This window comes from Condylura cristata, unplaced genomic scaffold (genome assembly GCF_000260355.1).
Source record: "Condylura cristata isolate star-nosed mole 26May11 unplaced genomic scaffold, ConCri1.0 scaffold00029, whole genome shotgun sequence".
Classification (NCBI taxonomy): Eukaryota; Metazoa; Chordata; class Mammalia; order Eulipotyphla; family Talpidae; genus Condylura; species Condylura cristata.
In genome coordinates this window covers 14,176,393-14,191,995 of record NW_004567130.1, presented here as the reverse complement: position 1 = coordinate 14,191,995, position 15,603 = coordinate 14,176,393, and the positions used below count along the sequence as shown (strand labels likewise).

Here is a 15,603-nt window from a genome sequence, read left to right as displayed (position 1 = left end):
CAGAATGTCTCTGGTCTATGGTTGTTCATTATTTTTGTTATTTTCTCGCCTGGTCCATTATACTCCTGCTATGAGTGAAACCATCCGGTATTTTAAATTTTAATTTTTTAAGCTTGTTTCTCTCAGATAAAGATTTGAACTTTTAGGTTAGGACCTTGCTTATTAAGAAGGTAAAGATCACATTATATTTGCCAAATTTTTAAACTCAAGGATATTGGAATATACTGGAGAAGTTAAAATTCAATATCATAGTGATTTTTAGTTGGCATGTAGTTAAATAACCCCCAAGGTATATTTTATTTTAGAGATAATGCTATTTTATAAGTTTGAAGGAAAAACAAAGAAGCTAGTTTGAAGAATAGGTTCCAAATTTTAATCTCCTTTAAATATAATTGTGCTTCACTCTATTTTTTTCCTTTTATAAAAGAATTGTTTCTCATGCCTGCTTCATTGCTGAGATTACCACTTTAAATGTTATGCAAAAGATCACAAAGTGAGGCCAAATTTTAATCTAATAGTGAAAATCATTTCAAATAAAGGGAAGTAAATTTTAAAATACTTAATTCCATTGCATAAAACAAGTTAAAAAACTTGAAGACAACTTAAATAATGAAGCAATTTTAAAATGAGGGGGATGGATTTGAGAAGCAAATATAAACAAGTTAAACTATCAACTTTCCTAAGTATATCTCATGTTGCCTATATTACCCTCTTAAGTAGCGTGGCCCTTTGAAAATGACCATTATACCTGGGTCCCAGAGTTTCTAAACCGAATACATTTTAATATTAATATTGGAACGGGTCAATTTATTATTTTATGCTGTTAGGTACTGATATGTATTATTTACAAAGGATAATAAAAGGGCCAACATCTTCTTTGATGTTGAATAATAATTTTAGATGATTAAGAACAAAATACCTATGACTTGGTTTATAATTTATCTTAAAGATACTATCATTCAAACAAAATAGATCTTTGAAATACCAGTATGATTTAGGATCAGTTTTAAATAAACTTATGTTAGCTCAGCAAATGTACAATGTTTTTTCATAATGAAAAAATAAAACTTCAGATTAAAAAAAAGCTGTTGTAAAATTTGTTCAAAATCTTTAAAAGAACAGAACTTTTATATAATGTAGTGAAATACATGCAGCTATCATATCCTAGACAAGAAACTTTACTTTTATTTAGAAAAGTTTTTCCTAAGTGTCTAAATAATTCATGGTGTAGTCACTTGTTTAGAATTTCTAGATTAGCTTGAAGTGAACTCAGCATAACAGTCTTCTGGACTCTGTACAATTTTGGGTAGGCCTTTATCATATCATATTTACTTGTTTGTGCATGACAGGGTAAACTTTTTGAAAATAGGTCAAATGGGGTTTGAAAAATCTCTCTAGCACCTAGCATATAGTGCATTATACTTAGTAGATATTCAGTAGATGCTTGCTAAATAAGCTCAAAAACATATATTGGAGGGGGTTTTGAGAAAATAACATTTTCTGTCATATCATTTAACAGAATTCAAATTTGTATTTCATTAAAAATCTGCCACCCTGTACTTTAAGAAAGTGGTAAAATATATAATGTAGTGAAACACATACACCTAAGTATACCTTTATGTGGTTGGGGGGAGTAAAACATGGCTTTAATGGTAATGATAAACATCTTTTTAGAGATAACCACAATTTTTCACACGGTAGAGGTGGGATTAGCAAACCTACCATTTCTCTTTTGCTTTGTTCATTTCAAAATCATTAATTCATTGCTTAGGCAAGTGTAGCTACTAAATTCTGGGGTTAGAAAGAGAAGGGGATGGAAAAGCATACCTTACCTAGAAGGACAGGAAGAAAAAAATCACCAGTAGGATGCTGAGTTAAAGATGTTACTATAAAGAGGTGGTTGTGTGAATGCTGTTTAAGAAACATTACCTTCACATGTTAATTTACTGTTACTTGCCAACTGTGGGCTAAAGAGTCAACGAACCTGCTCTTTCAGCAAAAATAACAGAAAATGCCATTGATGCAACTGAAAATTAAACTAGAAATCCATTCCCCTTCACAGACATTTCTTTTTTCTTCTCCCATGAAAATGGTAAAAGCTGGTATTTTTTTAAGAGGAAAAAAAAAAGGGAACTTTATTGACTAATAAGAAGGATCAAGTAAAGCTTAAGGAGTTAGGATAGAATGTTTTTTTAAAAATGATCTCCAAAAGGGGGTCATGATGACTAGAATTCACTGGTCAAACTTTAAAAATAACAAAATTATTAACAGATACTTTTACTATATTAAAATATTATGGTCCTTGTTAGTAAAAAGCAGCATTAGGCAAAGATAATTCATCTTAGATTGTTGAAAGAAACATATAATGTTTAAATGACAAATATAAAAAAAGACTTCACTGCTTAGAATGGTGGTAAAATCTGTGTGCTTCTACTACACACTTTAAAGGAGTGTGTAGTAGTTGTAGGGCCAGAGAGGCTGGGTGAGAGTAATCATAAAAAAACTAGTCTGATTAAAAGTTTGTCTGGAAGTCACTTGTGAATAATCAAGAACTGAAGTATAGAGCTATATCCTAAAAATGTTTGCTTTCATTTAAGTTGACAAAACATTTTCTGGGTGCTTACTATGTGACAGACTCTGCACTAGGTGGATGGTAAAGGTCTTTGAGCAGCTACCAGCCTAGAGATTCAGATTATTTTGTCAGAATAAATTTTTATGTTCGTCAGATCATTCTTGCTCAAAAGTAAGATTAGGCTAGGATCCCTTCACGGCCTGGGAAAGACCAGAGTTGAAGCAAAGACTAGACGAAAGAAGTAACCTAAAATTCTGATATCAAAGGAAAATTTTCAGTGTCCCACTTTACATTTGGGGCTTGATCTGTAAAGAACTGTCCTGCTAAAATCAGGGCATCTTTATTCTGAATGCAGAAGTTAATTGCAAGTCACGTTTCTTACTGGTTACATGTGGCCTTTAAAAGTGAGTTTAATTCCTATATAAAATGACAATCTGTTTCATATCTATGATCTGGCTAATTTAGAGTAATGTCTGCTTGGTTGTAATAACCAAGGGGAGCAAAAAATTCCCTACCCATATTCTTATAAATTGGTATTTATCAAGCATGTTCTTATTAGTCTAGAACATTATTATTAATGTTATTCATTAATTCATTTAATTCTTTTAAACCATAAAGATAATAGATTATTTAACTCTTTACTCCATTATTTTCAGTGAACTAAAAATAGCATGATTTTTAGTACTTAATAAAGAATTCATTCCCTGTGTTTTGTTACTCTTCATTCATTCATTCCATAGTTATTGACTGATTGCATATGCTATGTCAGACACTGTTCTAGGTAGTGCAGAACAAGATAGGTGTAACCTTCTTGAAGGAATTCACATTGTAGTCATGAAGTAATCGACAATTTAATATATAATTTTAGATAGTGGCAAGTATTAAAAATAAAATAGTCTGTGGTAATGGCACATGGGTGAACTTGTGATGGGAAGCCCATGGGGATTACAACTGAGATGGAAAAATGCACAAAATGAAGAATGATTTAAAAAAAAATTATAAATTAAAAAAATAGTATAGTTAGATATTAGATAGAATACATTATATTTTAGTGATATATATATAGACTTTTCTAAGATTCTTGACATAAATTTATACAAAATTGGTAGATGTTTTATAATACAATATAGAATACTTTTATTCTAAAATAATCTTTGTGGTCACAAAGTATGATAGACCTAGAAATTACCTAAATCCCCCTTTAAGAAAGGACTTACAAGCAACTGTCCTTGGCTACAGACAGCAACCTTGTCCAGTTCACACCCTTCCCAGGAGCTCATATTCAACGACTGATCTAGATGGGGATATCAAGGCCCAGCCATTTTGGCCCAGTTTGGATCACTCTGAAGGGTCATTTTAGCTCCAGAGCTCCCTGGGGGCTAGTTGAAGCTATCATTAGGCCTGCATCTCTGCTCAGCCTTGCTTTCTGCCCAGTGCTGCTCCCTTCCATAGATACTGATCCCAAAAGAACTTCCTAAAACAAAACAAAAAAGTCTTGCTGTGCTAAACTGCCTTAGCTACACCTTTTAGAGAATCCAACTTGTGTCATAAATGTTAGCGGTCCCTATGCCTAATGTATACTGTAACTCCCATTACAATTGAAGGGACTCATCAGGGCAGTGACTTTTAGAAAACTGCCCCCTTTTATTCCTGTAAGTGGAATAAGTGGAATCCAAATATATGATGTAAGAGATAAAAGCAGACCCTGTCCTGGGTGAGATGTGGGTGAAGCTTGCTCCTCAGGCAAGCTTTACAAAACAGCTTGAGAGTCACTTTCGAGATTTGGTCCTTTTAAGTTTATAGAAATAGAAGCACAGTAGCTGGAAGGGACCTTTGAAGTTGTACAGAATAACTTAATTTTAAAGATACAGAAACTAAGTTCCAGACAGGTTTGCAACTTGGCAAATACTGGCAGATAGAACTATGATTAGTTTATCCATTTTTACAGTCTACTATACAAAATTCTCTATTTAGAGTTTAGGATCCTATTTCATTTATGTTCCCAAGTAGAAAATTTAGGAATCTCAGTAAGTCAATACATGTACACCTTCTGAGTAATTTTTAATTTCTATCTTATTTAAACATACATAACTTATTTTAATTGTATCTTTTTTATTATAATAGTTTGTTTTTACATCATTTTGTGCCTTTTCCCATCTGTTATAATTCTCATGGACTTCCATCACCAGTTCACCCATGTGCCATCACCATAATCCCGTGTACTCCCCTCCACCCCCATTTTTGATTCCATTCCCCACTCCACCCCCATAAAATGTCTCTGGTATATAGTTGTTCATTATTATTTCCCCTGCCCCCCGGCCCCCCTGGTCCCTTATGCTTCTGCTATGAGTGAAACCACACGGTATTTTTCTTTTTTAAAGATATATAATTTTAAGCTCAGGTATTTGACTAAATTGGTTTCACAGAGATACCCTATATAACATTAGATTTTCAGATGCAATATATTCTATTTTTCTAGCCTGCTTATATTCCTACTGCCTGTATTTACATCAAAATTATAACTGAGTGGTCCCCAGGAAAAGGAGGCGTTTGAAGTTCCCTGCCACCCAAAGGAGGATAGAGCTGGGCAGGGAAGAGAAAAGGTTGGGTAGTAACTAAAGAAGGAAGGACGTAGGATAGAGACCAAGAAGAAGACCTGGAGAAGGCATGTGGAGCAGAGAGATATGTAAAGAAACTGTACTAGCTTCTTGGTCCTGGACTGGCGGAACAGATGTGGGTGAGAGACCCATAGGGAGGTTAACAAAATCAAGCTTTTATCTTGATTTTGATTTTGCTCTTTTCCTCCCAGACTTGTCTGATTCTTTTTGACCCTTCTTAATGGTTCCCTGACAGTAGGTGCTTTAGACTTCTGGCAGGCTTTTGGGCCTTACTTTGGGCAAGTCCCATTTGGGTGGACTTCTACCCATGAGGGGATAAGTAACTTGGGTGCTTAATTAAAAAAAAATTACATTAGTCTTTTCTGCATTGCACACTAATTGTATTAAAAATCCCTTTCCATTGAAGGTCTTTATGTTTTGACTTAATGAGGCAGATGGCAGAACCTATTTAGAACAGGCAGGTTTGGGGGTTCTGGGGTGCTCCTCTTATTGCCCTACAACAAAACCATTTTTAAGCATACTGTTCAATATTATTAAATACATTTATGATTTATGGAACCCTCACTACCATTCATCCCTGTAACTCTCCAATTTGTAAAATTGAAGCACTATATTCATGAAATGAATATACAGTTCTCTACCCCTCTCTCCCCTGCCCCTGGAAACCACCATTCTACTTTTCTGTCTCCATATTTCTAACTACTAAGGTAGCTCATATAAGTGGAATCATATGGTACTTGTTAATACTTTTCACTTAGCATAATTTCTTCCTGGTTCGTCCATGTTGCAGCCTATGTTAAAACTCCCTTTGTAATGCTGAATAATTTTTCATTGTATGCATATATACACATACATACATACACACACACATATATATATACAAATATACACACATACACACACACACACACACACACACACCACATTTTGTTTATCTATTCATCTTCAATGGACATTTGGGCTGCTTCCATGTTTTAGCTATTTTGAGTAATGCTGCTATGAACATGGGTGAATAACTTCTTGAGACCCTGTTTTCAATTCTGTTGGGTATATATCCAGAGGTAGAATTACTGGATCATACAGATATTCTATTTTAAATTTTTTGAGGAATCACTGTGCTGTTTTCACTGTACCATTTTATATTCCTACATACAGAATTGTCATTTCTCCATACACTCACCAAAACTTACTGTTTTCTATTTCCTCCCCCCCACCCCGATAGTGGCCAATGTAATTGGATGAATCTCATTGTAGTTTTGACTTGCATTTCCCTTATGAACTGTAATGTTCTGCATATATTCATATGCTTATTGACATTTGTAGATCTTTTGGAAGAAATATCTATGGTTGTGTTTGCTTATTTCTGATTTGGGCTATTTATTTGTTTTGAGTTTTAGGACTTTTCTATATATTCTGATAATAATTCCTTATTAGATACAATGATTTGCAGATAGTTTCTCCCATTCTGTGGTTTGACTTTTTACTCTGTTGACATTGTCTTCTGCTTTTATTTTAAAGTAAAGACATTAGAAGTTTTATTTGCAAGCGACTTTCAATTTTCTTCCATTCCACCCCATCACATTGATATTTTATAATATGTAATTTAAGTTCTTCCTGAAATTTTTTGTCCATCAAATACAACTATCTTTTGTTCGAGAACATAAATTAGTGGAGCCTCCCTGGTGGTGCAAGGGGTTAAAGTGCAGCACTATGAAGTTGTCTACAGCTACTACAACATGAGTTTAAGCCCCAGCCAGGGAGGTGACCCACATGGTGCAGCAGACCTCTCCTGTCTCACCCGCTGCTCCCCTCAGCAGTGTATTTGAGTCACTCTGCCTGTTCTGCTCCCCACTGTGTTTCTGGTGAATTCTCTTGCCCCCTGTACCTATCGCCTGTATCCCCAGTTCTTGTGTGCATAAATAAATCTTTAAAAAATTAAAGTAAAATATAAATTAGCATTTAGTTCTTAAGTGATTATAAGAAGAAGAAAAAAGCTCTCCTACATGAGAGCTGTACATCAGCATACCAAAATTAAAATTAAAAACCTTGAGTTCAAATTATGGGTCTTCTTTCTTGTTGATAATACCAGTAGTGTATTTTTTTCTAACTACAGGTGCTTATTTGACAAGTCCTGGAATAAGAATAATTCAAGAATCTGCTTCTTTTATTCCTATATGAAAGAGAACTTCTCTTCCTTTGTTTCCTATATCCATGGCACCCCAGAGGGAATAAAGACAAAGCCAGGTCTGTCAGCATCCATGATAGCTCCTTCTGTAAAGATAGCTCAGCAAAACTTTGTTTGCTACCCTTCAAACACATGATGACTTGAGCTGGCAATGCTGACCTCTTAGCAGATTTCTACTTCTGTCTGAGATCACTCTTTTCTTCACAACACATTTACAGCTTCCTTGCTGCCCCGTCATTCACTTGCCACATGGCTCATCAAGTATTAACCTCTTTACAACTTTCTCCTCCTCAAACATACTTTTTTTTTTGTCTCTGGACCTTTGCACTTAGAAAATTTTCTAACTCATGCCCATTTCTCGCTTTGAGTTGGCTAACTTCTACTTTTCTCTGAAGTCTTAGATTAAATATCAGCTCATTTGTTACATTTTCCACTACTTCCTGCTAGTTTAAATCCTCCTTAACCTAGAGTAAGCTTCATAACTACATGATGATGTTATTTGTGCAATTATTTGCTCAATATCCCTCACTGATAATAACACCGTCAAGGTCCCATGTCTGTTTCATTTCTGCTGTATACCCAAGGTCTACCATAGTTCCTGATACATAGTAGAGTTCCCCACCAATATGTGTTATAAAAATGAAGAGGTTAGTTTAGAAAACAATGTGTATCCCCCATGATGGGACTCTGGTATACTTTTATCCTCACTGCTCAATTTCTTTTTACTCCCAAGAAAAATACACAACCAACAGAAGTCTAAGTGAAAAAAATCCTTAATCTTGCCTTCTCACTGAAATCAGAGTATGTGACTGTCATTTAAAATATACTTTTCTTTATCTTTCACATGTATCTATTAAAGGAGAAAACTACATGGGGTTCTTCTTCTGTAATTCCATCTGGAATGTTTACTTAGTCACTCAAACACATTTGGAAAGTCCTTCAAACAATTATTGATAATTCTGTGAAATACTTATTTTAATAGACATTAAAGCATAAACATTTCCCCCATATTTGAACTTATAAATCAACCATTATTATAGGCCTGTATGCAATGAAGATCTTTAATTAGAAAAGTAAAGTCTAAATAAAAACCAGAATCACTCAGAATAGTTAAACAGTCAGAGAGTAAGCCTTAGAAGAATTAGCAACAAGTCAAGGAAAGAACAAAAAAGATTAGAAATTGTTTCTAAAACAAATAGTTTGTTGGGAATATACATTAAGAAACATAGTTCCAAATCAGCATAGTATTTCTGAGAGGACACAGGAAAATTTTAAGGGCTACAGTATTGAGGTTATTGTTTTAGAGAGGAACTTAATGCTTTGACTTGAAGATTTATAGATTATTTTTATTGATTGATTGTGAAAGACACCAAAGTAACAAGAAAGATGAAGAAATAGGCAAAGACAATAGCTTTCATATTTGTCATTATCTGTTTACTGTAAAAGTTCTATTCAATGTCTAACACCACATTTCAGATGCAAAAAGGTAATTAAAATATCCAGATGCTAAATGTCCTGAGCCGGCTTCCTTAGGATAGTCTAAACCTATAGCTATGTAGGGTACCATGAGACTTACCTTCTTGTGTACCACAGAGGAACTGGAATTGACTATACTTTCCTCATCATGCATCATGACAAGTTCAGAGCTGCTGTCATCCATGACCTCCTGCATGCTGTTCACACTGCTGCTCTGGCTGCCTGTGCTTACAGACACGCTTGGAATAGAATGGTTGCTGCCCAGGCTGTCCATTTCCCTGCTCAGGCTGGTTCCATGTTCACTGTCCTATAAAAATGGGGCAGTAGGGTTAAAAACAATGACTGGAGATAAAGTGCCAATCCATTGACTAAGCTATTAAGCACACACAATTTTGCAGTGCCAAGTTGCTTTTCTGCCAAATTTGCAAAGATAAACTTTTTATGTAGTGACTCCACTACTCCACCATTTTCAGAGGTCTCAAATTCACTTCTCTGCCTTCCCCGGGGCCATTCTGGACATAGGACAAAGGCCCCAAATGCTGCTACCCCAGGGCTTTCCCTATCATATGCAACTATCATATTGTCATTTGGCTATTCAGTGAGCAGAAGCAGGCCAGGTTTGTTAAGAGACCCTCAGAGACATCAAGCTGGTGGACTAGAGAAGGACTACAAGCGAATAAACTGGTGACCTCTAGGATATTTTTAAATACAGCAGTGGCCACTTGAAACTAAAATAGAATGAAAAGAGTTTTCAGAGATTTGACAAGCAATATGTTCCTTTGCAAGTCATTGAGTAACTTCATATCTAAGCATGGATATTAATTCCACTGTCCTAGACAGGTAATTAAATTCTTCCTCCCTCAAGCAATTCCATCATGCTTACTTCTATAATCTGATTAAATATATCTGTTAAATAATACTGGTATTCATCACAACTAGTCCAAGGACTACTACTTGAGAAGTGGTAAAATAAACAGAAGATATAATTTATCCATCACAGTGGGATATCTTTTAATATAAGATTAAATATAATTAAAGCAACTCAGCTTCAAATAAACCCTATTTTCAGAGAACCATGCTGTAAATATATAACTTTTACAAATTGTTGCTTAGTCATGGAAATACAACAAATCATTGGCATAGGTAATTTGGGTGATTTAAAATGGTAGATAGTACATTATATTTTTGATAGATATATTTTCCCAATTAAAGGTGACCATTTGTACATATGCAATCAAGATATTTTATAGTCCAATTCAGCCTTTGGAATTTCATTTTTATAATTATTGATAAAATAACTTTTATTTTCTTTCATTATTATAAAGCTAAAATAAAATTTATTCTGTATTTCTTTTTTCACTTTAAATCTAGTTTTAGAGGAAGAGGAGTCCTTTCTTCTATTTAAGACTATTCTTGAACTATGCTCTGGCTACTTCCTTATGCACTTTCAGAAATTCTATTTATTTCACTGTATTTTCAGTCCTGGTTTTTCCCTTCAGCATTTAAATATAACGAGGCTTGCCCCATAGTCAAGAAATCCTCTACATAATGCCCTTTCTCACTTTTCCTTCTTAGTCAAATGCATGAATCTGAAAATAATCTATTTGTTGTCTCTACTCTCTCATTTCCCATTTATTCTCTAACTCACAGCAATCAACTGTTCATTCTAGTGATTCCTATAACCCTGCTTTTACTAAGGTTACCGAGCATGCCCTACTTGTGAAACCCAGTTACCTTTTCCTGGTCCTTGTCTAATGTGACTGTTTTGTGGCATCTAGTAGTAGTAGCCCTCCCTGCCTTAAAGTTGTACACTCTCTTGGCCCTCCCTGGTGATGCAGCGGGTTAAAGCACAGCACTAAGAAACTAAAGCCACTTCAGTGTGAGTTCGATCCCCTCCTGCCCCGGAGGTGACCACATGGCGCGGCAGACCTCTCCTGACCCGCCCGCTGCTCCCCTTAGCAGTGTACTTCGTCGATCTGCCTGTTCTGCGCCCCACTCTGTCTCTGGTGAAGCCTCTCACCGTCCCTGCACCTCTGGCCTGTACCCCAGTTCTGTATGCACAAATGAATAAATCTTAAAAAAAAAAAAAAAGTTCCTTTATTTCTGAAGTCTCCATTTTCTTACTTGAAACGGTCATCTTTTCATTCTACAATTAATTCCTTGATTCATTATTGTTTTAATACTCTTGATCCATAACCAACAACATTTTATGTAGACCTCATTTCTGTTTATATATGTCAACCAATGACCGGGCTTCACCATTCAGGTATCCCAATTGTTCTCCTCCTTGCCTTCAACAAATCCTTACTAAGTTATTTGATTGAGAAAATCAGAAAGTCATTTCTCCTTTAAAAAATCACCAGTATACTATGTCAGTAGAATGTAATGCCAAGACCTTAAATTCAATATTTACCTAAGTGAAATCATCTCAAACCTATTCTTTTTTCTTTTTTCCCCCTCTGTTCTTGGTGTTGACATACTTTAGTCACACAGGCGCAAATGCTCAGAGTCACCTTAAACAACTCCTCATCTGTCACTGTTACTTTCAGTCAGAGGTATTAGAAATCTACCTTTATAATGTTTTTTTAAAAGTGTTCCTTTCTTCCTCATTCCTGTTGACACTACCCTTCTTACTTCTTGAGTGAACTGTTGCTGAGAACATTGCCCATTCAAATCTATTTTATACTTTGCTGCCAGGATAATCTTTCCAAAGCACAACACTTTTCCTAAGTCTAAAATGCTCCATGTTTATCTGTCAAAAAACACCCAAATATCCTTTGTTCAACCTTCACGAATCCCACCATCAGACTTATTTTCTCTCTACGATGGAACCTTGCATGGGTAGATCTCTATAGAATTTTTCTCATTTTGCCTTATATAAAAGTTATGACCATCTCTTCTGCAACCATGCATTTCTCTTAAGGCAGAGAACAACAATTACATTTTTTCCCTGAAAATGTTTTCAATGGTAACTAATCCAGAAAATTTTCACGTAGTATAAGTGCCTGTTAAAATAAATCAACCTACTTCTTCATCCTCCTGTGACTCATTCAAGGGTCCATTTCGTGTCTCTTGGAAAAGGATTTTTTTCATTTTTCGGTACTGTAGGTTATCCAGCTCACGGACAGCATCTTTTGTCCTTTGTATGAGGTCAATTAGGACACGCAAAGGTCGGTCTCGTCGTACAAAGTCATGCTGATTGAGGGAAAAGGGAAAAAAAAACCCAGAAACTGACAACAAGGAAAATTTTTTTAGGTGTAAGATGTAGCTATGAAAGTAAACAGACACAAAACACTTCTATGAATTTTGCAGAAGTAACAAAATATGATTTTCATTTCCTATATTCTCTCATATTCTATAAAACTCAGATAAAGGTTAATTGTGCTTTTTTCTTCTTCTCAAGCCCCCTTTTATGGACTCTGTCCTAGAAATTACATGAGAATTCTTCAGGTTTACTTGGTCATTCAAGTAATTACAAAGTCTAGAACTTTAAATATTGTGAGTTTTACAACGTTCAAATGTAAACTATAAGTAAAAGCAATGCAGATTATAAAATATTATAGTTATAATTTTCCTCAATCCTCTTCTTCACCCTACACTACCACCCTTTCAAAAACAGACTCATGTATAAATGTTTTCTATTTCTGTGGCCATATGAGTACTTCAAAATATGGCAACTGTTCACTTTAATTTAGAGGTCAGAATTCTTGAAGCCTCATCTTCCCATTCCAGAGATGGACAATCAGAAATAAGGAAAAAGGGTTTCTGCAGATTGAAAATAACTGTCCCCAAAGTCCATTTTTTTCCCTTGGTATAAGCAGCCTTTGTTCTCTATATTCACAAAAATCTTTAACACATATTCTGGCTTCCTGGTTTCTCAGTCTATAGCAGAATAGAAAGAGGGAATAAAAAGAGGGAAAATAAAGAATTAAGAAGTGTTAGTGGTAGGCTTATTTGTTACAAAAAAGAATTGACCTTTGAAAGTTCTCTAACAATATGACAGGGGAGAGAGAGGGAGTGTGATTTCCCCCAACCAACCAAATTAAGAAAGTATTTTGGGGTATTTTGAAAAGGGGCATTTGCCTCTCATATACATCTTTTATATTCCAAGAGTTCAGGAAACACTAATGTTTCCAAGTCATCAAGAAATGAAATTATATTATGTTTTAGGAAGACAGAGAAGCATAACATGTATTTTGATAAGATTCCGCAGATGCATTTTGATAAGATTCCGCAGCAAATGATCAAAAGTTAGAGAAGGAAGTTTTGTTCTTTAAAGAAAAAGATTCAGTTATGTGGAAAATTCACTTATGGGAAATTATAAATTGAAGATATTAGGAAAATATGACATAATGTGGTAGGCCTTAGATGATGGAATGGATTTAATTTCTTTATATGTTAAACAGATATGAAAGAGGCCTAGGAGCATTGAAAACAAAATGATCTATATGACTTTGCTGTCAGGGGAATTGTGGATTTTGCTCCTGCTTTTATGTAAATTCTCTTCGGCAGAGTCCTTTTGGAAATGAAACACAACTCCTGGAACCAAGTGTAGTCTGCTTATTTCGAGAATGAGAATGAAAGGGAGAATGTAAATCATTTTGCTACTCTAATACTTGCAATTACACAAGAGCAAATCAGTTTTTAGTAAACTTCAGGTTGTAACTTAGGATCACTGTATTTTATAGAGCAGGTTTAGCTCTTAAGCATTCTTTTACTTTCAAGGTAAGGAAATTTAGGCTCAGAGAGGTTCAGTATTTACATAGATAAATAGGGCTACAACTCAGCTTTCTTCATTTGGGGATTCATTTTTTGGTGCTCTAGTCCAGCTACTTTCTCTCTAAAACACTGATTTGATCATGTCATTCATGGTGACAAAGTGTTCCACTTGTACCCATTTCAGCCTCTTTTGCGTGCTTTCCTCAGTGTAAGTACTAAAAAGTAAGAGCCCAGTTCTATTCATCTTTGTAGTTACACATAACAGTTTGACTAAGTTCTGGCAAATGCCACAGGTGTAGAAGTCCCCAAGGAAGGTTTGATTTTCTAGACTAAAAATAAAAAAGGCAGGGCACATGAGGAGAAGGCGGTTTGCACTACACCCTTCCTTCTTTTTTCTGCCTGGAATAAAGACTGAAACCCTAGAGATGCAGGAGCCATTTGGTGACCAAGAAGATAAAAGCCACATGCTAAGGATGGTAAAGTGGAATATAGAAGGAGCCTGGATAAATGATGACACTGTTGCATTGTTTTCAGTTCTGGACTACTTATAACACCTCTCTCCCAAAGTGCTGGACTTCTTATTGCATGAGATAACTGAATCCTTACATGCCTTTTAAATCCGAAACATGCAATGTCTTAAAAATCTTACTGCTTCCGTCCTAAAGTCTACCTTTGCACAGCCAGGATCCTGTTTGAATTTCTAGGCTCAAATCTAGTCACTCCTATTTCTCCCGCCCCCAACCAACACATAGTACATTCTAGATGATTCTTGCCCTACATCAGGTATTTTCATATCAGACTTTGCTTGTTTTTTCTCTGCCTGAAATCTCATCTCCTCATTGTTCTCCAAACTCCTACAATGGAAAGGTTCTCAGGTTCTTTTAAAAGATTGATTCTGGCCCTCGCTGGTGTGCAGCGGGTTAAACACAGCACTAAGAAGCTTAAGCAACTTCCACATGAGTTCGATCCCCGCCTGCACTGGAGGAGATCCACACAGCCTGGCAGACCTCTCATGGCCCGCCCACTGCTCCCCACAGCAGTGTACTTTGTCGATCTGCCTGTTCTGCTCCCCACTCCATCTCTGGTGAATCCTCTCACCATCCGCATCTCTGGCCTGTACCCCAGTTCTGTATGAATAAATAAATAAATCTTAAAAAAAAAGATTGATTCCACTGTTCTTGGAACCATGTTACATTTAAATAATATAGATAGATGTATAAAAGAAAATCACCTGATATACCACCATCCACAAAGAAATACTTATAAGTTATGGAATATCATTTTAGACATTCTCTCTCTCACACAATAATGGCTATTTAGAAATAATTTTACATGGGAAGACTATTATACACACTAATTTTAAGAATAATCTATTAAGGTATATTTGATTTGCTTAAGTTTCATTAGAATTTCTTTACCAAGAGTTTCTAGTTCCTAAAAGATTCCTTAAAGTTAAAAAAAAAAAAGATTATTCACTCTGAGCTACAGAATCTGGTCCTCCTCAGCTGGCTCACGTTATGCCAAGTAGCTAGACTGGAAGAGAAAACTACTGACTTGGAAGCTGGTGTTCAGGAGTTTCTGGGAGCTGACTGGAGAAGCAGCCTACAGTGTGAAGATAGAGAGCCCCTTTCAGGGTAGTTGAGAACCTTTCCCTGGAATTCTTAAGAGGTTTGTTGAAGAAAGGAAACCTAGAGAAATTGTGGACCTGGACATAAAACTCTTTCCACCATCAAAAAATTAAATCAAATATGGTACAAATAAAACCTCAAAATGATTATAAAAACTGCAGTTGGAGTGATGTTTCATATATATACCCATATATATTACAGTTTAAGAAGTATTATTATCGGCCCTCCCTGGTGGCGCAGCGGGTTAAAGCACAGCACTAAGAAGCTAAAGCCACTTCTGCATGAGTTCGATCCCCGCCTGCCCCGAAGGAGATCCACATGGTGCGGCAGACCTCTCCTGGCCCGCCCGCTGCTCCCCTTAGCAGTGTACTTCGTCGATCTGCCTGTTCTGCTCCCCACTCTGTC

At 35.7% G+C, this 15,603-nt stretch overlaps 1 protein-coding gene across 1 annotated transcript in view; it reads right to left on the bottom strand.

Moving 5' to 3' along the window:
• TAOK3 (TAO kinase 3) overlaps positions 1-15,603 on the bottom strand; it is a 152,534-nt gene that overhangs the window by 33,962 nt on the left and 102,969 nt on the right. The window contains exons 12-13 of the mRNA XM_004690998.2: positions 11,879-12,046; positions 8,952-9,158 (exon numbers count right to left, since the gene is read on the bottom strand). Coding sequence (XP_004691055.1) covers positions 8,952-9,158; positions 11,879-12,046 — 375 coding nt within the window. The remainder of the gene's footprint in view (positions 1-8,951; positions 9,159-11,878; positions 12,047-15,603) is intronic.